This window comes from Polypterus senegalus, chromosome 1 (assembly GCF_016835505.1).
Source record: "Polypterus senegalus isolate Bchr_013 chromosome 1, ASM1683550v1, whole genome shotgun sequence".
Taxonomy (NCBI): Eukaryota; Metazoa; Chordata; class Cladistia; order Polypteriformes; family Polypteridae; genus Polypterus; species Polypterus senegalus.
Genome location: NC_053154.1, coordinates 42313734 through 42336336, shown reverse-complemented (window position 1 = coordinate 42336336; position 22603 = coordinate 42313734). Strand labels below are relative to the sequence as shown.

General features: G+C 38.9%; 1 protein-coding gene across 3 annotated transcripts; it reads left to right on the top strand.

Annotated features, from left to right (window-relative positions):
- Positions 1-215: 215 nt before the first annotated feature.
- LOC120525607 (dehydrogenase/reductase SDR family member 4-like) lies at positions 216-22014 on the top strand. Of its 3 annotated transcripts, XM_039748042.1 has the most exons (10): positions 216-448; positions 859-978; positions 2641-2811; positions 15592-15769; positions 16003-16104; positions 21044-21114; positions 21223-21274; positions 21367-21501; positions 21583-21638; positions 21828-22014. In XM_039748042.1, exons 3-10 carry the CDS (start codon positions 2642-2644, stop codon positions 21940-21942), a joined length of 879 nt encoding a protein of 292 aa, XP_039603976.1. In that variant the 5' UTR covers positions 216-448; positions 859-978; position 2641; the 3' UTR covers positions 21943-22014. The 3 variants fall into 3 exon arrangements, with proteins under 3 accessions (XP_039603976.1, XP_039603967.1, XP_039603987.1); XM_039748033.1 differs by lacking the exon at positions 859-978; XM_039748053.1 differs by lacking the exons at positions 216-448; positions 859-978 and adding an exon at positions 2257-2553.
- Positions 22015-22603: the final 589 nt, after the last annotated feature.

The following is a 22603-nucleotide window of genomic DNA, read 5'->3' as shown; positions in this document are numbered from 1 at the left end:
TCCGATCATATTTAGTGGTTTCTTGTCAGTCATTTATACCGACCAATCCACTACAAGTGTCAGTCGTCAGCCGTTTTGTCAGACCTTCAGTAGCAATGTATCAGCGCATGCTCCTAACCTGTCTTCAGTAGCACATTGGATACATGTCGCAAAATTATCCAATAAGGGTAAAGCTTCTACGCACGCGCATCGTAATTATCATCTGGCACACGCCGCGGGGGAAGTGCAACAATGGGGCGTTTTAGTGAGCAGTTCGACCAATCGGCTTGTGTTGTTTTGTTTTCCCCAAAGTTTTAAGTAACCTTCGTGCTTTTATGTTTGTTTTGCTTTCCGTTCAACCTTTAAACTTTTTTAGTGTGGGCTTTGAGCTTGAAGGATAATTTTCTTGGAACGTATTTTACTGCGACTGCAGAGATTCAGGGTGACAGACAAAGCAGTAGCTGCTAAGGTATAGAGAAGTTTCAGTAGCTTCAGTTGTTAAGATAATACTTTATACGCGACCAAAATCCATCCATGTCGTTTTTTTGGTGCATTCTTCATTTTAGCAACTCTCTTGTCCATGGCTCTCTCGTGTTGGCTCGTGTCTAATTTTACGTTTAACGCAGTATTAAACACTTGCGTACCTTCTTGTGGTCCAGCAGTCATTACCATATTTGCATCGAACATGTAACTTCCTAATTCAGCACGTTTCAAAACGAGTGGATTTTAAATACCTGATTACAAATGTGAGCCGATGCTGTATGCAAACATCTGTTTAACTTCGCTTAGGCAGGCAGAAAAGATTTCATGTGTATGGCTAGTTGTGTTATGTGGTTTCGGTGGTGTGCAGTGACCAGAGCGTGGTTTGTTATGTTGCAGATGTGTTACAAGTGGGAAGAGTCCGTACATTTCCCAATATTATAATTAAAAGGCACTCGTCGGCGTACAACTTGCAGAAAGGCCCAACTGTGACTGAAAAGAGGATCGCATCGTCTTTCGGTTAGTCAACTTTCTATTCCTACAACTAAAGAGTGACAGTCATTATTATTCACATACACCAAAGACCGTTTTATTTAATTTTCGAATTTGAATATCGAACCGAGGGCAATAACGGATGCGCTTAGCTGACCTATTGGATTTATTGTTGAAAATTCAATGAAAAGCCTTTTGAAAATGCTATGCGTGAGTATACCCGGTGACAGACTGGCGCCTTATCCAGGAGTTGTTTCAACTTTGTGCCCATGGCTGCCAGGATATGCACCGGCACTTCAGCAACCCTTGATAAACATTGAAAAAACGACAGAAAAGATGAATATGTAACATACACTCTTGTTTTAATTAATGTATGCTATAATGAGGCACATGGGGGCCTGAAATACAACAAAAGTTAACACTTTTCATGTCTGTATTTAACTGTGTATATTATTATGCAATGGTAAGAATCATTTTACTGATATTAGTGCATATTAAAATCATTTTTTTTCCAAGTGTATATATAAGTTGGACTCTAACCTCCAAACCTGAATGTTCAAAAGCAGTTTAAAATGCATTGATTGTGGCAGCAGGTCCATCATAGGGTCATCTGTAACTTGTTACTCTAAATTACTTTAAATTGCCTTGTATAATTAAAGTAATACTGTCAAGTATTAAAACAAGTTTATCATTGTATGCTACCAGGAATTAGGGAGGTCTTGCGCATATTCTGTGACTTGCAAGATCCCCAGTTTCTAGTCCAGTATTTAGAAGATCATCCCCTTGTTTCTCGTTGCTTTTTTATTTCCTCGTGGTTCTTGCTTAGGTGTCATTACTGTCCTGTGTACAGAGTGATTCTGGGAGATTCTTACTCACGTGTGTGACTTTCCGATGTCATGATAAGCGAGTCTTACTGCCATACCTTGAAACGTCAGTCTTTCTGACCTGTAAAGTCTCAGAACACAGTAGATAATGGTACCCTTTATTACACATACTGGAGTGAAGAGTTTTGTGTGTAAACATAAATTGCAGTGACAGCATAAAAACTAAACAACAAAATACAGCATTATTCATATATAACGGCAGATACGTAATTCCTACCATGACTGACATTTTCTTACCTTTTGAAATGTGTACGTCCTGGAGAATTCTAGTTCGTCTAACCAAACTATATGTTTGCGATCCACCTTAATCCTGGCAGCAGTGGGCACAAGTCAATAGCCAACTCTGGGTAGGATGCCAGCAAAGAATTTTAGTCTTGATTATCATTCATTGAGATTCATTACTGGAGACTGCAGTTGCTGTGGTGGCCAAGTACAATTTTTTTGACGACTGTGCTTACATAAAAAGCTACCAGAAATGTACAGAAGCTGTTTTCTTAAATGTATTTTATCTCATGAGATTGTTACATAGCCAGAAGTGTTAGAATCTTTCAAATCTTTCACAAAACAAAATTGTTGGTCACTGCAGATATGTGTTTATTAATTAAAAAAACAAAAAACGCCAGTGAGAAAAGAGCTGAATGGCGACTATCAGGATGGCGTTGCTCTGGCCCAGTGTCTTGTAGATTCATTTCCATTCCAGCCACTTTTGGCCCCTGCTGTAAGTGAAGAGGGAATTGCTGCCTTACTGTTATTCTTTTGCTCTTCTCGTGTTTAACTGTTGACCATAATTCTTTTTTCTGTACAGGATGTTCTGCAGCAGACCAGCTCGACCGTTGACGATTTGGACCCGCAACGTTTTTTCCCTTCAGAAGCCCAGTGTGCAAGCGATGACCCTGCGCGGTATTGTGGACTCGAAATCACAGAGGGGTGGAAAGCTTCAAGGCAAGGTGGCTGTGGTCACTGCATCCACAGAAGGGTAGGTCTGCAATTTTCCTTCTACAGGCAGTGAGACAAAGTAGTAGGATAAATTATTACTGGTGCAAAGTTGTTTTTTTATTTCTATGTTTATAAAGTGTAATTGTATTTTAAATGATTCTAAAATTGGAGGAATGGCAGACACTGAGGAGGCAGCAAAACACTTCAAGAAGACCTGCACAAACTTGAGAAGTGGGGGAACACCCGGAAAATGCAGTTTAGCAAATTTTATGAAAAATCTCTGTTGTAAATTATTTTCAAGACAACCATCCAAAGTAGAACCAGAAAAAATTGAAGAATAGAATTAAACAGTCTTAAACAGCAGGTCTATACACATATACTCCATGGTGTTTTCACTGTCCTTCAAAACTTCTCTTGAGGCTTCTCCTTTTATGTTTTTTGTCCACAGTTTCTCACTGCAGCCCTCAACAATAGTCACGCAATCATGCTAACGTTCGATTTCCCCTGGTAGCTCCTTTCCATTTCTTTGATATCTTGATGGAACCCCTTGCCTTGCTTTTCGCTCACCACACCCATGTTCTCCGGGAAGTAGTCCAAATGAGAGTGGAGGGAATGCTGCTTGAGGCTCATTGAACAACCCAGTTCTTCTAATTTTGTTCACATTTTTTCAGCAATGGCCTCAAAGTTTGGGACTTTATGGTTACCAAGGAATTTTGGTGACCAATTCCTTAAACGAAAGCCAAGCTGATTTGTCCTTCTCAACCATTTTTGTACTGATCACCAAGTTACACTCCACAATATATGTGAAATAAAGTTTCTTACCAAAAGCAGTGGTTTTCCTGTGCTGTTTTTTCACAAGATAGTTCTCACACATGTGGTGAAGTGCGACAACCTTGAGTAGCCATATTCATGTGAGCACAGTGTTCCTTTTGTCTTGAACACTGTCTTTGCTTGCATTTACTCATGCTTTGTCTTATTTATTGCTCTCTCATGACTCCTGCTGGTTGAAAAAGAAAAATATTCAGTCATTTGGTTAGAAATGTTCTAAATCAGGCATGTCAAATTTACTACCATTGGTGGGCCGCTTCGACTGCCATATGTCCGTCAGCGGGCCACACTGTAACAAATGCTACTGTATTATACTATTATACAAAGTTACTGTAGCTTTCTTTCCAATACTGAAAACTTTAAAAAATGTAACACTTAAAGTTTAAAGAAAAGCAATTTATTTCCATACAATCTCCGTACAACAGAGTACTCTTAGCTAGGTCCTTATATTATTATATATTATATTCATTGCTTATATAGGAGTCTTACAGTGTGAGATTTATTTCTTTTGTCCCGACACTTGGCATCTCTTATTAGTAACCAGTTTGTCAATATCAGGCTTGAAATCTTGTGCAGCTGCACTTTTACGAGGGATGAAAGGTGCTCGACAGTAAGTCTTAAGTGATGTGGGGTTTTGGTAGCTTTCATTAACGAAAACAATTGCTCACAAAGGTAAGTGTTTCCAAACATAGACAGTACTCTCGATGCCAACTTATGGATCTGCACATACAGTACAAGGGTGGCAGGTAAGCATACAAGCCTGGCACACCAACTTCGCTGTATTTTGCCATCATTATAGAATCTGACTGCAGTTCAGTCAATTCCATTTGGATATTCTCAGGCGCATTCTCAACGTTGTAAGAGTATGGTGACGTAAACAGCACAAAGTCCTGTTCGTGTGAATTGAAATCCGATATGCAAAAAGCCCCCTGACCTACACTAATTATACAAACTCAAAATCACAAAAATCTGTTAATAAACAACTCACCAACCTCTCGCGTCCACTTCAGATCTTCAGCTGTAGTCTGCACTAACTGTTCGTTACAATACTAGCACAAAATTACATAAAACTAGAGCAAAAGAACGTGAAAATATGCGAGTTATTACTACTTGTGATGGTCAGTTCTGCCCAGTGGCCAGTCTCAGCAGCCCAGCCAGTAGTGTAGCCCAGTGGTCCGCAACCTGTTTGACACCAAGGACCGCTTTACTAGAAGCAAATTTTTCCAGGGACCGGTGGGTTGTTGGAGGTTGGAGTTTATGGGGTGATTATGGGGGTTAGTAGGGCAGTTTTATACGCAATTTACATTACATTTCTATTATTATTAAGTTATAATTTAGTAATAGAAATTATACAGCTTACCATAATGCAGAATCAGTGAGAGCCCTGAGCTTGTTTTCCTGCAACCAAATTATTCCATCTGGGGAGGATGGAAGACAGTGACACGCAAAGTGTGTTGCTTATGTTCAGTATACTCCGTAATCTCGTTTTGGTTGCTGTCACTGCAGAAAACATGCATCACAAAGATAGGATGTTGAAAATGGAAGCAGCTTCAATAGCTTCATTCACATTATTTTAATCTTCTCCTGTCTAAAGGTTATGCTGACGAGAATTATTTTCAGCATTTCCTTGCGATGATACATTTTCAGGGTGCGAATGATGCCCAAATCCAATGGCTGAAGCACTGCCGTGCAATTGGGTGGGAGGAATTCAATGTGAACATTACCTAAGTGCGGAAACATGTTGTGGTCAGCACCGTTATCAATCATAAGCCAAATTATCCTTTTATTCTTCTTCATATTGTGAGGTTTCTGAACTCTTTTGGGATCTGGGATCCCCCCCACCCAACTGGAACGATACGCTGAAGTGCGTCCCGAAGCGCTGTTGCCACGTGTGAGATTGTTGGTCCGGGTCCCAAGAGAGTTTAAAAACATCATATATTCTTGAATGAGTGCCGCATTAATATGAATGTTTCTTGAACAAGCATCACTGCAACCACATAAAAACAGCTTTTTCGGCGTCTTCAAATGCAGTAGTTCGCATACGTCTGCAACCCGAGATTTTTCTTCTTTTTTGCATATAACAAGTATGCCGTTTCTATAGAAGGGTGATAATGAGTTAAATTCTAATGGATGTTTTTCAAATGTTGACGAGCAATAAGGAAAAGGTATCACTTAAAACCACACAAAACAAAAACAGCAAAAAAACAGTACGAGGAATGTTCGAAGAAAGAACGTTTTTTTTTTACAGTGTTTCTGTTTGGGGATCGTTGTGCAAATGTCCACAACTGAGCTGTGACCACAGAACTAACTGCTCTGTGGATGATTCATTCAAGCATTTCTAGGTCACTTCGTTGTAATGAAAGTATCTGCTGCTGAATGTACTTCATAGTAACGAGATTTCTGTGGACTCGTGTCATATGGGGAAACTGTCAGAAACGTAAAAATACTTTGTTGTAATACTCTCTTACCGCGGTCTCTCTCCTCTTTCTGCCCCGCTGAAAAGCCCCGCCCGCCTAACGTTCTGATAAGTGTCCTCAGTGAAGGGGGCAGCCTTTTTGCTGTTACCCTTCACTGAGTGAGTCTCCGTTGCTGGCAGTACTCTCGCGGCCCGGTAGTGGGCCACGGACCGCAGCCTAGCACTTCAGTTGCGACTTGGCGGCTGCAACTATACTAGCAGATGACGTTTCCGGTACCGTAATGCCATGGGAAAACGTGCTTTTGTCAGAAGGCAGAAGTAAGAAAAGTCAATAAGTAATGCCGAAGATGCAGAATGATTCAATCACGAACGATATAATTTTGTACAAGTTTAGTGCTAACTAGGATCTGTCATGCGGGCCGCATACGGCCCGGGGGCCATGTGCTTGACATGCCTGGTCTAAATACTCTGTGAGTACAGTATAGACCCTCAGGGAATAATAACAAATGGCCAAGTTGAATATGGCAATTTGTGAGAAAACCTTACATGATCGGAAAAAATGGATATCATTTTTGGATTCAGTGCACCAAAAAAATAAGAATTAGTGAAAACTTTGGAAAAATATTTTCCGTCGCAGGCCTGCTGTTACTGGTGCAAAGTTAGTTTTTACTTCAATGTTTATAAAGTCTAGTTGTATTTTAAATGACTCTAAAATTGGAGGAATGGTAGTCACAGAAGAGGCAGCAAAAACACTTCAAGAAGCCCTGGGCAAGCTTCAGAAGTTGGTGAATACCTGGAAAATGCAGTTTAACATAAACAGAATGCAAAGTGCTACACAAAAGGAAAGTCAATTATAAATACAAAGTTAGAGACACAGTCCTAAAGGAAGCAACCTGTGAAAAAGGTTTAGGGGTTGGTGTTGACACAATGATTTGATCATCTAAGGAGAGTGCATCAGCCATTAAAAAGGCAAATAAAATGTTAGGTTCTACCATAAAAACTTGACTTTAAGTCAAAGGATGTAGTGGTCAAACTATATAATGCACTAGTGCGACCACATCTGGGGTATTGTGTGCAGTCTTAGTCACCACACTACAACAAAGACATGGCATCATTTGAAGATGTGCAGTGGAGAACAACCAGGATCATTCCAGGAGTTAAGGACGTATCCTAATGTTACAGACTTAGAGAATCAAACCTGTTTAGTCTCGAGCAGAAGGGACTGTATGGGGATCTAATCCAGGTCTTCAAAATGCTCAAAGGCATTTAAAGTAGATCAGGCAGAATTCTTTCAGCTTAACAGTAAATCACACACTCAAGGATATCCGTAGAAATTAAGGAGAAGTGCATTTGAAACCGAAGCCAGGAAGAACTTTTTTATGCAAAGAGTTGTGGGAATCTGAAACAAATGACTGAGACATGGAGTTGAAGCAGAAACCCTGACAACCTTTTTAAAAAATCTGGATGAAATATTAAAGAGAATGTAGCTGTTATGTTAACTAAGCAAATGAGCCTGAAGATCTGAATGGTCATCTCATTTGTCAAACTTCTTATGTTCTTAAAAAATAAAACTATTAACTATATCGGGTACTGTAATAGCACACCCACCAGGCAGGAGTTTGAAACACAGGATGGTGGTCAGGCAGCGCAGCACGACTCCCTGACAGCTACAGTGATTGGCTTTAACTCTGGCCATTGCCTGGGAAGTCTGCACATTCTGCTTGTGCTTCTGTCAGTTTTCTCCATTATCACAAAGATGTGGCAATTGGCCACTGTGACTGTCCGTCCCTGCCATCGTGTTTGTGACTGTCTATAAGGGGAACGTAGGCTTCTGTAAATTAATGAAAGAGAGATTGACTTGAGGCATTCATGGAGTATATCTGCAGTGGAGTTGTATGAGTAGGTGGGACGTTTAGATCTAAAAATAAGGTGGTGTGTCCATATTGATCACATATATTAATATCACAAATCAACAATTTAATCATAAATAATTGACTATGCAATCCTCTCTTTGAAAAGTTAAACATTTTAGGGGCAAAATGACTCACTAAAATGTGAATTGTGCCACCACAGTGTGTTGAAAGTGTGTGTAAGAGATAGAGGGGGAGAGAAAGCTAACAGATGGTGATGTAGTAAATGTGGATTTGAGGACTGACAATGATAGATAGATGGTTTATTGCATGCAAGACACTACTGAAGGCATTTCAGATGAAACAAGATAAAAATGCATAAACAAACAAATGCATCTAGCCCTAATCTAATTAAAACAAGTTATTAACTTGGAAGCTGTGACGTTCAGTTGCTTATCTCACCTGTTTAGTGGAGATGAATGGACATCGATACTAAGAAATAAAAACAGCATTCGGTTTTTGTGTTAGTAGTAGTACTGCCATATATACAGATTACAGTATAATTCTTACTTGCATGTCAAGCCAACATGCAGCACATTGCCATGAAATGAATGCATTTAAACACATAACTTTTTTATTTAATAGAAAACACAAATCAGCTTAGCTGATGTACTTGTGTGAGGAATTGTTTGGGTTTGAGATGCAAATAACGAGAGTGAAATTGAATCAAAGTTAAAAAAAGGGCCATAATGAGGAGGATCAAGTGAATGTGAGAAGCTAAGGGACAGGATTGATGACAAAACTGTAAAATGTTGGGCTGAAATTGTTGTGTAAAGAATAGGATGAGAGTGACAAGAGGAAGAGGTGAACTCCACCTTTATAATGAATCCATTTTTAAAAATATATACATTACAATAAAAGAATTAATAACCAGTCAAACAGACACAATATTATAAAAATCCCACGGTGTTAGAAGATTAGGAATAATGAAGTAGGTGTATGTCAAGCATGGCCTACTGTATTTTATAAATTCATGGAAAATTGAACAAACCATCAGTATCCACTATTATGGACATTAAAAGAAATTATTGGTATAAGGCCTGATTAAAAGGTTATTTCAAGGCTGCATGCTAGACCAATATGATAACTCATTAAATATACAACACAGAAGCAAGACCGCTCACTAAACACTGCTTGGTTTGCTGGGTAATATGTCAAATTGATGGTTATTTTTCACCATGAGTATCAGCAACAACAAAATGGCAATAATAAAATGTGCTCTGTTTGGCTGTATTAAAAGTTAAAAAAATATAAAATACCAGACTTTTCATCATGTAAAATGACACAACTTGGTGAAGTATGCTGTCTAACGCAAAGCTAAAGGGGAAAACCCCTCATTGCAGTATATTCTAATTCTTTGACAGTTCAGCTTTTGCATAACAAATTGAAGACCTTCAGTCAAAACACCCTGGAAGCAAAATCCATAACTGAAATATTCATGGCTATAGTAAACAGTTCTTGTAGTTAAGATAATTACCAAATTGCAAAAAAGCTAAAATTAACAGCTTAGTAACTTTGAGCAAATGTGACAAATTCTCAGTAAGATAAATTGAGATAAGCTTTTAAGTGTGGAGACAGTTAAGGGCATGTGGGGCAGGTTCAAAAATGTGTTGCATTTTCAAGTTCATCCCAAAAGGTGGAGCAGTAAAAAGATACGATCAGAGGTGCATGTTAGATCATTAGAAAGATTTAGATGAGAATAGGCCATTCAGCCCCTCAAAGCTCACCAGTCCTATCCAAAATAACATTAAGCTGAGTTTTGGAAGTCTATAAAATCCTACTGTGCACCACACTACTTGGTAACTTATTCCATGTGTCTGTGGTTCTCTACGTGAAGAAAACCTTCCTAATGTTTGTACGAAATTTACCCTTAACAAATTTCTAATTGTGTCCCTGTGTTCTTGATAAACTCATTTTAAAATAACAGTCTCAAACCACTGTACTAATTCCCTTCATTATTTTAAACACTTCAATAATGTCTCCTGATAATCTTTTTTTGCCTAAACTGAAAAGGTTCAACTGTTCCCCTGCAGTGTTGGAATTGGCCTAGTTTCTCCAGAACTAGATAGATAGATAGATACTTTATACTAACAGTTCTCCAGCCAAGTTCCCAGCAGTGTATTATAAAGCTTGAGCATATCCTCTTTGGAATTGTACTCTACACATTGTGCTATATAACCTAACATTATGTTGGCTTTGTTAATGGCTTCTGAATACAGTCTGCTGTTGATAGTGTCGAGTGCACCACAACTCCTAAGTCCTTCTCATAAGATGTACTTTCAATTTTCAGACCTCTCATATTTTATTTAAATCTAAGATTTATTCTTCTTATGTGTAATATTTCACATTTACTTACATAAAATTTCTTCTGCCACAAATCTGCCCAAACCTGTATGCTGTCCAAGTCCCTCTGTAATGATTCAACGGATTTCAGATTATATGCCATTCCACATAGCTTGGTATCACCTGCAGACTCAACCAAGGTTGGCATTGTTTCACCTTTTGTTTCATGTGTTTGACCCAATTCTGCACCCATCTCTGCACTACACCCTGAACTTCCACTTCTTTTAGCTTAATGGCCAGCCTCTTATGTGGGATCTTATCAAGTGTTTTCTGAAAGTCAAAATAAATACCATATGCACTTCTCTGGTCATATCCTTTTGTTGTTTCCTCATAGAATTCCAGGATGTTAGTAAAACATGACCTCCCTCTTCTGAACCCGTGCTGATTGTTCAGTAAAACTCCTGTTCTTGCCACGTGTTGCTTAATATTAGCCTTAATAATTCCGTCCATTAATTTACCTGTTGTGCACTTTAAGCTTACTGGTCTATAGGTGCTTCGATTGTCCCAATCACCCTTTTGATGTAATGAGATAATACAGTATTTTCCAGTCTGTTGGAATTTCCTCAGTGCGTAATGACTTCTTAAAAATCTTAAAAATGGTTTATGTACAGTATGTTGTAGCTGCACTTACCCAAAATTACCAAAGTTCTGCACCTTCAGTATGCTGCATGGGATTTTGCAAAAAGCTTGACACGTCGAAATGTCCACAGACAAAATAGCTTCGTTTTAAAAACTTTAGTAAAAATTCAAAGTAAAACAGTTCACACAAAAATAGAGAAAAAATTGATAATAGCAAAAAAAAGTTCTTGTTTAAGAAGCATTCTGTTTAAAGCTTATATATCTTGTTTCATTCTTTAAGTTTGCTTACAATTGAACCATTTCTAAACAGTCAGAAAACTGTATGCTTATCCTATTTTCATGCTGTAAATGGGTGTTTCAGTCTTAACACATCGTATCTCAGATATAGCAAGAAAGTTCTATCTCATATTAAGTTATGGGGGTAAAAGACTATACCATTGTCTATGTCTATGAAAGAAAATTACATTCTACTTCAAATTAACAAACACTAATATGAGTTTAACTTAAAGCATTGAAGCACTTTCTAAAAATGGCTCTTACATATGTACTTGCTAGCCTCCTTAAGAACTCGAGGGTAAATATTATTTGGTCCTGGTGATTTGTTTGGTTTCAGCCTATTTTATCTGAACAGCACTTCTCCCTCTACAATTTCCAAGTATCTCTTAGTACCTCATTAGTAGTCATTTTTACTGCTGGGAGGTTATCTACTTCCTCATATGTGAAAACGTTAGAAAAGTGTGAGTTTAAATCATCTACTGTTTCACTGTCTGTATTAAATTCCCCTTTACTATTCCTGATACATTTCACTTCCTTATGTTGTATAATGCACTAGTGAGGCCTCACCTGGAGTACTGTGTACATTTTTAGTTTCTATATTCCTAAGAAAGACCTAGCTCCAGTAGAACAAGTATAGAGAAGAGCAAGCAGGCTGATCGTGGGATTAACAGGTGTGATCTATGAGGAGACATTGAAGGTGTTAAACCTTTTCAGTTTAATACAATACTACACAATTTATTTTTATGTAGCCCAAAATTACACAACTGCCGCAGTGGACTTTAACAGGCTTGACCTCTTGACAGCCCCCCAGCCTTGACTCTCTAAGAAGACAAAAAAAAAAAAAAACTCCCAAAAAAACCCTTATAGGGAAAAAATGGAAGAAACCTTGGGAAAGGCAGTTCAAAAAGAGACCCCTTTCCAGGTAGGTTGGGCGTGCTATGGGTGTCAAAAAGAAGGGGGTCAATACAATACAATACACAGAACAGAACAAATCCTCAATACAGTATAAAAATAAAAAAATTACAAGTACGGCACAGAATTTAACAGTAGATGATATCACATAATAATGGATTTGTTTAGAGTCCTGGAGACCTCATCCATCAAGCTGCCTCCCCCATTTGACCATTCCACAGCTGAAACAGTGCTGGGCCAGACAATCCAATGAAAGAACCCTTCTACCCCACGATTCCTGTGATCCTTCATCAGGGATGACTTTACCTTAGGCAGGCAAAACAACTTGGCAGGCGGGTTGCGGCACCAAGTGCCACATTTGAGTACCGAGAAGAGAAACCGAATAGGTGAGGGTTAGCAACAAATTATAACTATCATGTTACTTATGTTTTAGTGCTAATGACTAACAGCAGAGATGCAGTCTGTACAGTTAATCAGCAGCTCTAGTCAGGATATGCTAAACTGAAGTAGTGAGTCTTCAGCTGGGATTTAAAAGCTGAGACTGAAGGGGCATCTCTTATTGTAGCAGGCCGACCACTCCACAGTTTAAGGGCCCTGTAACTAAAAGCTCGACCTCCCACTGTTGTTTTATTAATACTTGGAATCATAAGCAGTCCGGCATCTTGAGATCTTAATGTGCGATCTGGTTTGTAAAATCATGATAAGTTCAGACAAGTAAGCCGGACCTTGGTCATTTAATGCTTTATATGTTAAAAGGAGGATTTTGAAATCTGCCCTAAACTTAACCGAGAGCCAGTGTAAGGATTTAAGAACTGGCGTTATGTGTTCGTATTTTGTTGTTTTTATAATAATTCTTGCAGCAGCATTTTGGAGTAACTGGAGGCTGTATAAAGAACAGTTTGAACATCCAGTGAACGCTGTATTGCAGTAGTCAATCCTACTAGAAATAAATGCATGAATTCCTAGAATCCTGTTTATTTAGAAAGCGCCTTAATTTCCCAACATTTTTAAGTTGGAAGAAACATGATTTGGACAACTTTGTAATATGCGCTTTAAATGACATGCTGGAGTCAAAGATAACTCCTAGATTGCGGGCTGATTCAGAAAAATTAATGGTGATTCCAACTGAGTTAAATGATGACAAAACATTATTGTAATCAACGTCATTCCCTCTAACAATTAACATCTCTTTTATTGGTGTTTCAAGAGTAGTAGTTCTCATCCATCCACTCCTTTAATTTACTAACACAAATAATTAAAGACAACATCGGAGAATCTTCATTTGATCTAAATGAAAGGTAGAACTGGGTGTCATCTGCATACTAGTGAAAATTAACATTATGTTTCCTAATGAGAGATCCCAGTGGAAGCGTGTAAAGTGAAAACAGTAAAGGTCCCAGTACTGAGCCCTGCGGGACAACATATCTCACTTCTGTGTATAATGATGGAGTACTGTCAGCACATTTCTGTACATATTGGAATCGTTTTTATAAATAGGAACTAAACCAAGCGAACACAGTGCCTGCAAGCCCAACATCATTTTCTAGCCGGTACAGTAAAATAGAATGGTCAATGGTGTCAAATACTGCACTTAATTCTAACGTAGCTTTGTTCTCCATCTGGGCTCCAGTTTTCGACACTCTAATTTAAGAGCTCGAGTGTTTTCATTAAACCAGGGTGAGTTTCTATGTGCTTTGATTACTTTTGTTTTAAGGGGAGCCACAGCGTCCAGAGCATCTCTCAATGTCACATTATAAAGTGATGTTAGCTGATAAGTTGTTTTCCACGTTTACATTTGATGTTAACTGATCTACAGTAAATGGTTTTCCACAATTACACTCAACTTACTCAAAGTATCTATAAATTTTGAAGCAGAATTACAATCTGGATGTTGCACTGTCTTTGTTTTAATCTGTGAGTGTGTTGGCAAGGGCAGGACTAAATCAAATGTAATTAAGTAGTGAATGGAAATAACTTCATTTAATGAAGTAATATTTAAATTTTGAATTTCAACTTTGTAAGTTGCCCTGCGGTGGGCTGGAGTGTTGCCCAGGGTTTGTTCCTGCCTTGCGCCATGTGCTCCCGTGACCCTGTGTTAGATTATAGCAGGTTGGAGAATGACTGACTGACTGAACTTTGTAAGTTATATTTAAATCTAATGTGTGGTTATGATTATGAGTTGGACCTTTGACAATCTGACAAAATCCTACTGAATTTAACAAATAAGTAAAAAATTTGCTAAAAGTGTCAGTTTTCACATCAATGTGTACATTAAAATCCCCCGTCAGTACTACGTGATCATAATTTATAGCCAAATCAGATAAAAGGTTGCTGAATTCAGTCAAGAAAGAAAGTTTAAGAAAGGTGAGATTAAGAAGGGCAGAACATCCCAGTTGTTGCCTTTAAATAAATTCTGCAATAAGAACGCAGAGACACTTGGAAACCTGTTAAGGGCAGATTTTGCACAAAGGTTAAAAAGATTTTATTCACACAAAATACCTGAGACACTTGTCGATATTGGCATCAGAATCATCTCATGTAACACGGGAAAGGTCAGTTATTGGTAATTGCCCAAAAGCTGCTTATTTGTAAATTTCCAATGTTTGTATGGGTGGGTCAAAAATATATAGAGCAAGTACACTTTGACTTGCCCCTCACACAAACACACCCACCACACACCCCTCAGTTATGAAACATATGTTGAGCTTACCGGTGATTCATTCTCTTATTGTTAGCCTTATAAATGAGCAAACCCATGTATTTAAATTGTGTTTATTTTTTTTTTTTCCACAAAAATCCACAGTGGTTGTATCCAATCGTGTAACTTTGACTGATTTTCCAGGAAGTAATATTCAAAATTCACATTGCAAGAAAGCTAACAAAAATGTTTCTGTTAAAGCATCTTAAGAGGAATATCGATACTAAGAATTGTCATTTCAGTGGTGAATGGACTGAGTAGTATGTCTTTATAATGCTGTGACACGTTCTTCAACTAAGCAAATTAGAATAAGCAAGAGCTGCCTTCCTCTGAGCTATATGGATACTGGCCAAGGACCATAAAACCATCACTGTTGTGGAGGTATTAAAAGATTGTACTGTTGGCATTATGTAAGAGTTTACTAGTGATAAATTAACAAAAAAGTTACTGAATTTGTAAAAACTGTACCTTTCTTAGCTGAAACTGTTGCATATTGTGTTCTTTTGATAGAGAATATTCAAACCTGTATGGAAGATGGTGTCAGTCAGGCTGATCATAAATCCCTAGCTATTGATGAATTGATTAACAAAACGGATTTGGGGCTACTGTGTGTTTATTTATATATATATATATCTGTATACTTGTGTAGAGTCTACATAATTTTAATGTAACTTTAAAAAATGTGTTGGAGGGTGACTTGGGGAATCAGATGAAAACTGCATGTGAGCTGCTAATTGATGATCCTAGATACAGTATATTGATGGATTATTTTTTGATTATTATGAAACAGTGACATTTCTGTATTGTTTTACTTTTTGGGTATTTATCCTGGCCCTAAACTCTCTGTGCTTCTTACAGAATCGGTTTTGCAGCCGCTCATAGCCTGGCTCAGGAAGGAGCATCAGTAGTCCTCAGCAGCCGCCGTAGAGAGAATGTGGAGCGTGCTGTAGCTGAACTACGCCGTGAGAATCTCAGTGTCACTGGCACCACTTGCCATGTTGGCAAAAGTGAGGACAGGGAGAGACTTGTCAGCATGGTAATATGATACTTGATGCTAAATTTTGATGAAAATCATCACATTTTTAAGTATATTCTCCACAGATGCTTTCAGTAATGACTGAATTTAGGGACTTGGATGTTTAACATACCTTTTAGTTTGCTAGCTGTGTTGTTGTCATCCTATCTATGCTTTACACTTTAGGAAGAAATTTTGCCTTAAAAGAAAATGCTTTGTACAAGATGAATATTATTTGTGTGTTGCATTTTCAGGCGGTGAAAGAGTATGGTGGAATTGATATTTTGGTCACAAATGCAGCGGTCAATCCATTTTTCGGTAATATTCTGGACTCCACTGAGGCAGAGTGGGACAAGGTGGGATACTTCGTTTTGACAATATAATACTGGTAACTATATTCAGTAAAATGTTGCAACTTGCTTTATTTGTTGTGAGCAAATGGTGAGAACCGCTTGAACTCAAAAAAGAGGACTCCCATGACACCTGTTGGTAAATTAAAAGGATAAAAATTACTCAAAGTAAAATTAAATAATCAATAGCCAAGTACTTCTGTTAAATTGTCTTAAAGTGGACAAAAGTATAATTTATATAAATGGTGATTTGCATTAACTTCATTATGTTAGGTAAAGTGCTGGGGTTCTAACTGTCTCCATTATCTTTTGAATTTGTTTTGCACATGACATGCTCGGTTACCTTGATACTGCCTGTGGTGTCTATTTTTGGACAGCATTGTGCTTCAAGCTTGAGTTGCTTTCAAACAAATGATAGAAGTCTACAAACCCAGTTAATCTAGTTCAGTTTTACAGAGAACTGGTGCTAATCTTGGTAGCGTTAGCTGCACGGAAACCCATCATAAGGGCCTTCCACACCCACACTCATACAGAGACAGATTAACAGGACATTCAAAACTAACATACCTATTTTAGGGATGTGGGAAGAAAACCAGAATACCTGGAGAAAAATCCAGGCATTTGCTGTGAAAAGTGCGGACTCCCTAAAGACAATGACTGGGAGCGAAACCCACAGTACTGCCATTCTGCTCTATTAAAATAATTTGTTTGTAACTTACATTTAAACTGTTTATTCTGTGCACATTTATAGAAATTATTATATGTTGTAATTTTTCTATTTGGAATGTAGATTTGTAAGCTTCGCATTCCATATAGAAATTAAAAATACTAATTTGTAAGTAAATACACTGAACTGCCACTTCCATAGGTACATCAGACATTCTCATGTGACTGACCTCATTATACTGTCTGTGCTGATAATGTCTTGCAAAAATGTGTTGTATATGATTGTATATACTATATTATGTGGATGTGTGCAGAAATGACAGGAGGGCAATGTTGAAAGGTTGGGACACCAACTGTATTGTCATATTTAATTGTTAGAAGTCCAACTCAAAATGTCCTTTAAAGCAAAAAGAAAATTAACCACTGGGGGAACACACAAAAGAAGACACTTTGAAAGACGTGAGATAGATAATATAGATATAGATATAGATAGATAGATAGATAGATAGATTGTCTTTCTGACAATTCACTTGCAAGATAGAAGACTCTTACCAGGCAGCCTGGCTTCCTTATGGGGGGGCAGGTCAGAGGGAGCGGGGCTAAGTGCCAGAGCCGGGTGGTTTCTCTGAGCTGTGGGGACTCTCTTATAAAGCCCATGAGGAGGTCCTACATCACGCATGCGTGACTATATATGTATATAACATGCTATTTAAACTTTTTGTGTGTAGGTGTCTCTTTGTTGGTATTTTGTTTTGAGTGGACATCCATTTTCCAACCGTTGAATCCGAACACAGGGTCACGGGGGTCCGCTGGAGCCAATCCCAGGGCGCAAGGCAGGAACCAATCCAGGGCAGGGCGCCAACCCACCGCAGGACACACACACACACACACACCAAGCACACACCAGGGACAATTTAGAATCACCAATCCACCTAACCTGCATGTCTTTGGACTGTGGGAGGAAACCCACGCAGACACGGGGAGAACATGCAAACTCCACGCAGGGAGTACCCGGGAAGTGAAAACCGGGTCTCCTAACTGCGAGGCAGCAGCGCTACCACTGCACCAACGTACCGCCCTGAGTGGACATGCAATTACAAATTTTATTGTACTATTTACGTATGACAATACACTCTTGAACAAGTCCTAAAGCAGGTAGGCAGGTATCTGTGTGTGTTTGTGTGTGCATTTCAGGGGATGAAAGGGAAAGGCTGAAGATTTGGGTGTGTTTGAACACCACATGTTAAGTTACCATAGAAGGAAAGTGTTGAGTGGGTCAAGGTCAGTGAACTTGTTAGAAATTGAATACTTAATACCTATCATTATTAAGGAAGTATCAAGAAAAGGACAGAATTTTCAGCCAATGATGACCCTGTGGTCAAAAATATATATTTAATGAAAGGTACTGATAAAACATTCATAGAGTTATAAATGACCTATAGTCAGCCATCTAACTATTGAGAACATTAAACAGTGCACTGCTCACCACAGCCTGTCACAAATGGAGTATGTGTTTTATAGTATAAGTACTAAGAGGCACATTAGTATTTGCACACATTGCTTAACAAGATAATTTTCCTTGATTCATAAACAAGATTTTGTATTGTACCTCACAAATGTACAGAACATTTGAATCATTTTTAGGATGTTCTTGTTTTCAATATGCACACCGTAAGCAGTTTAGAAATAAGTATCCTTTAATAATCCATACATTTTTTGTTTTTATCTGCATTGTCTATTCCATGGCTGTGAGACCAAGAGTCTGTCTTAGCAGCCCAAGAAAGAGCACCAGTCGATGGCAGGGCACACTCCCGCACCCTCACACACACACTCCTCATAATGGGGCAGTTTGCACACTTAACCTGAACAGCGCGTCTTTAAGATCTGGGAAAATCTGAAGAAAAAGGCCAGTGCTGGAATGAGCAGAACATGAACCTAAACTAATGGTGCAGTGGTGGAGCAGTGCCGAAAACCTATAATTATTGTCTTTAAGTATTCAGTTTACAATATTAAATTCAGGCTCTTGTTTGGCAATAAATAACTAACTATGTGTGGTCTCAACTAAGTTCCAGGAATAAACAAATATAAAATAATACTGAACGTAACTTTAGTAATCTCTAGCTGGAGTGGGCACCACCATAGCACGTATAGACCCAAAAGGGTCTGAACCGCTCTAAAGCCAAACAACAGCTGGTGAGGGGCCAAGAAAATTTTCAAGTTCAAGTTTAGATGAATATTTTAAGTACAAGTGCGTTTTCTGAGCCAGATTGTCTTCTACAGAATAGAAATAAAATTTGACTAATAGACACAAAGTGTGCAGTTCATTAAATAAAATGTTGGCTGAAGTATCGTTACTTACTGAGACATTGAACTACTTGCAGGTTAAGCAAAAGTGCAATGGAAATGTACTCTTATATGTATTTTTGTATTACATTTATTTGTTTGTTGTTGAAATGGTGCCATCAAGTGTCATGGTTACAGGGGTTACTTTGAACATTAAATAATAATTAAAGTTAAGCATCCTCATAAAAATGATTATCTCTTGAACTGGGAGATGGGTCCATTTCTCACCTCCTCTCATGCTCATCTTGTTTGCGTGGCTTTTCTGAAGGTACGCTGGGACTCTCCCACACCCTGAAGGCGTGTACCTGATGTGTTTAATTTGACATAATAAGCACATGTGTATGTGTAACCTGCAGTATCACAATGTGAGTTTCTACTGTCAGGGATGCCAGGGGCCATGACCCGGCCGGGACGCCAGGAGGGACCGGAAGAGGGTCAGAGCCCTGCCTGGATCACGTGGGGTTTGCCTTCCGGGTTGCTTTGGGGGCCACGGGTCAAGGGCATGGAAGCCCTTGCCTGTAGGAGCCCGTGGTCACCGCCAGGAGCGCCCCAATGCCTTGGGACTTGTTTCCCCAGCACTCCCGCCACACCAGGAAGTGCTGGGGGAAGACTGGAGGATGCCGGAGAGCAGCCGGGAGGACAGCCGACACTTCCGCCACGCTGGGGCGTGGTCAGAGAAGGAATGCCGGGAACACCAGGTGCTCATCCGGGTCGTCTATAAAAGGGGCCGTCTCCATTCATTCGGGGCTGGAGTCGGGTGGAAGTAGGACGAAGCAAGAGGAGTGTGGAGGCGGCCCGAAGAAAGGCATTGTGGCCAGGACTGTGACTGTTTTGGGGTATTGTGCACTGAACTGGGTCTTTGTGACCATTATTTGGGGGTCTTTGTGACCGACGGACTGTAAATAATTTGTATAATAAACGTGTGGTGTTTTAAAACAAGATGTCCGCCTGTCTGTGCCCGGGTGGCGTTCACACTAATTACTGTGTAGGGCATCAGTCCCCAATCCCCAATATCCGTTTTATGGGCAGATTGGTTCCGCAAGTGGAAAATTAGAAAGTGGTGACTTCTTGAATGTTTACCGTTCCACACACACATGCAGACTGTGATCCCAGTAATGCAGGTGCTGAAATTTAACATAAGACCCTGACCACCAAGACCATTTGCTCACAGATGCTGCAGAACAGCAAACAATAATCTTCTGCAGTTTTTATGATCATCAAAAAATAACATTCTCACACTTACTTAATGCAATATAGTATCACAAGGGCTGGGGACCAAATCAGTGGGATAGAAATGCTTAGTACTGTGCCGCCTATTAGTGCTCCTGATGAGGCACATTAACCTGATCATAAACAAAGTCTTGCTATGTTAAGATGATGGAACAAGTAATGTTTTTGTAGTCTTCCATTCAAATACATTTTTATAATTTAACAACACTGTGCACATAGCTCTGCTTATTTGGCCTGCATGAATTTAAACGGGCCCATCTGATATCACTGTAGATCGAGCTTAGGCCTCAAGTCCACAGCCTTATGTTTAAATCCAGGACAAGGCACTATCTGGGTGGAGCATTCATATTATCCCTGTGTTTATGTGCATTTTATTTTGTGTACATCAGATTTCCTCCCCTATCCCAAAGGCATCCATTTTCCTTAAATGAGCCCTTAAAACTCCATGCGTGTGTGTGTATTTCTGAATGAGCCCAGCAGTGGGCTGAAGTCCATTCCATGGCTGCTTTCTGGCTTGTGGTTGATGCTGCTGAATTAGAGTCGTGTCTCCTCATCCTATAGTAGGTTACACAATGGATGGATGAATGGAAAGTTAAAAGTCCAAACCAAAACCTGTTTAATATTGTCCATTGTCCTACAGATTTATATCGGTGTCAATTGTATCAACTAGCTCAACACTTTCATCACTTTGCTTTGTGTTCTTCAGATCTTGGATGTCAATGTCAAAGCTACATTCCTGCTGACAAAACTGGTTGTGCCGCATATGGAAAAACGAGGGTTGGTTTCTTCCCAACTTTATGCAGATGTTCTTATGAAACAATGATATCATTTTTATTTGGGTAGTTCTTTGAATTTTTGTAAATAATTCTCTTTTCTGTTATGCAGTGGGGGCTCAGTTGTCATAGTGTCCTCGATTGCTGGCTTTCAGCCTTTCCAGGTGTGTATTAAACAGACAACATGTGTCATGTTAGTTTCCCCTTTTAGTGTTTAAGTGCTAATCTATGTGTGTAATATGAAACTGTTTTGTAGGCCCTGGGTCCCTACAGCGTTAGTAAAACAGCCTTGTTGGGCTTGACAAAGGCACTGGCACCTGAGCTGGCTCCTTTGAATATCCGTGTGAACTGTGTGGCACCAGGATTGATCAAAACAAAGTTCAGTGCTGCGGTAAGTTTCCTGTTTTTAAAACATTTTGCTTCTCTTAATTGTTCTTGAGCAGTTGAACATTTATTTTCTTCCTGTTTTCAGCTGTGGAAAAATGAAAGTGTCAAAGAGGAATTTTTGAAGAATTTAAGCATTAAGAGGTGAGATGGGACAATAATTTAGAATTTCGGAAGCTCTGTTTAGTCTTTTCTGTCTGCTTTTCTGTTTTCCCATTATTTATAGTTCATCATTGACATGTACCATTGAATTAAAGCATTTCTTGTATTTTGGAGAGCCTTGTTGTTTTTCTGTTCTATAGTACTAACGATGGCCTCCTGATTGTTTAATAGGATTGGTGAACCCAAGGAGATTTCTGCAGTGATCTCTTTCTTATGTTCTGATGATGCCAGCTACATAACTGGAGAGACCATAGTTGCAGCTGGTGGAATGAACGCACGATTGTAGACTGAAGATGACTTTTCATCAGTTTGATTTTGTATTTTGTTCCTGAAACATTAATAAAGTATAGACACTGTGCACGGGTGTCATTAATTGGTGAAAAAATGTGTCAACATAGGAATCCCCTGAACCCTGTGCTAACTGCAAGTCATTTATTCACAAGGACAGCTTATTTTTCTATGGAAGATACAATCAACAGTGACTTCTGCTCATGAAGTATCAAGACTTAAATAAAGTAATGGCAGTTTTCTGCATAATACAGGTCCTATAAAACATTGAATTACAGTGGATTTAATTTGCCATTTTTGACACTGACCAACAGAAAAAAACTCTTTAATATCGAAGTGAATTCTGAGCTCTGCAAAGTGGTCTAAATTAATTACAAATTTGAATCACAAAATAATCAATCACATAATTATTGACCCTTTTCAAAGTCATGATTTAGTAGATGTGCCATTGTCAGTCATGACAGCCTTGAATCTTATGTGCAGGTTCCTGTCTGTCAGCTTTGCACATCTGAACACTGACATTTCTCCCCATTCTTCTTTGCAGACTGCTTAAGCTCTGTCATGTTGCATGGGGATTGTGAGTGAACAGCCTTATTGTTAAGTTCAGAAACCAATCGTTAATGGGATTGAGATCTGGACTCTGACTTATCCTCTCGAAG

What these genes read in the sequence shown, in the direction of transcription:
- LOC120525607 (XM_039748033.1), top strand. Translation starts at nt 2,642, where the DNA reads ATGTTCTGCAGCAGACCAGCTCGACCGTTGACGATTTGGACCCGCAAC. An exon ending in CCGCATATGGAAAAACGAGG is followed by an intron (nt 21,115 to 21,222) that starts GTTGGTTTCTTC and finishes TCTGTTATGCAG; the next exon opens with TGGGGGCTCAGTTGTCATAG. An exon ending in AAGAATTTAAGCATTAAGAG is followed by an intron (nt 21,639 to 21,827) that starts GTGAGATGGGAC and finishes ATTGTTTAATAG; the next exon opens with GATTGGTGAACCCAAGGAGA.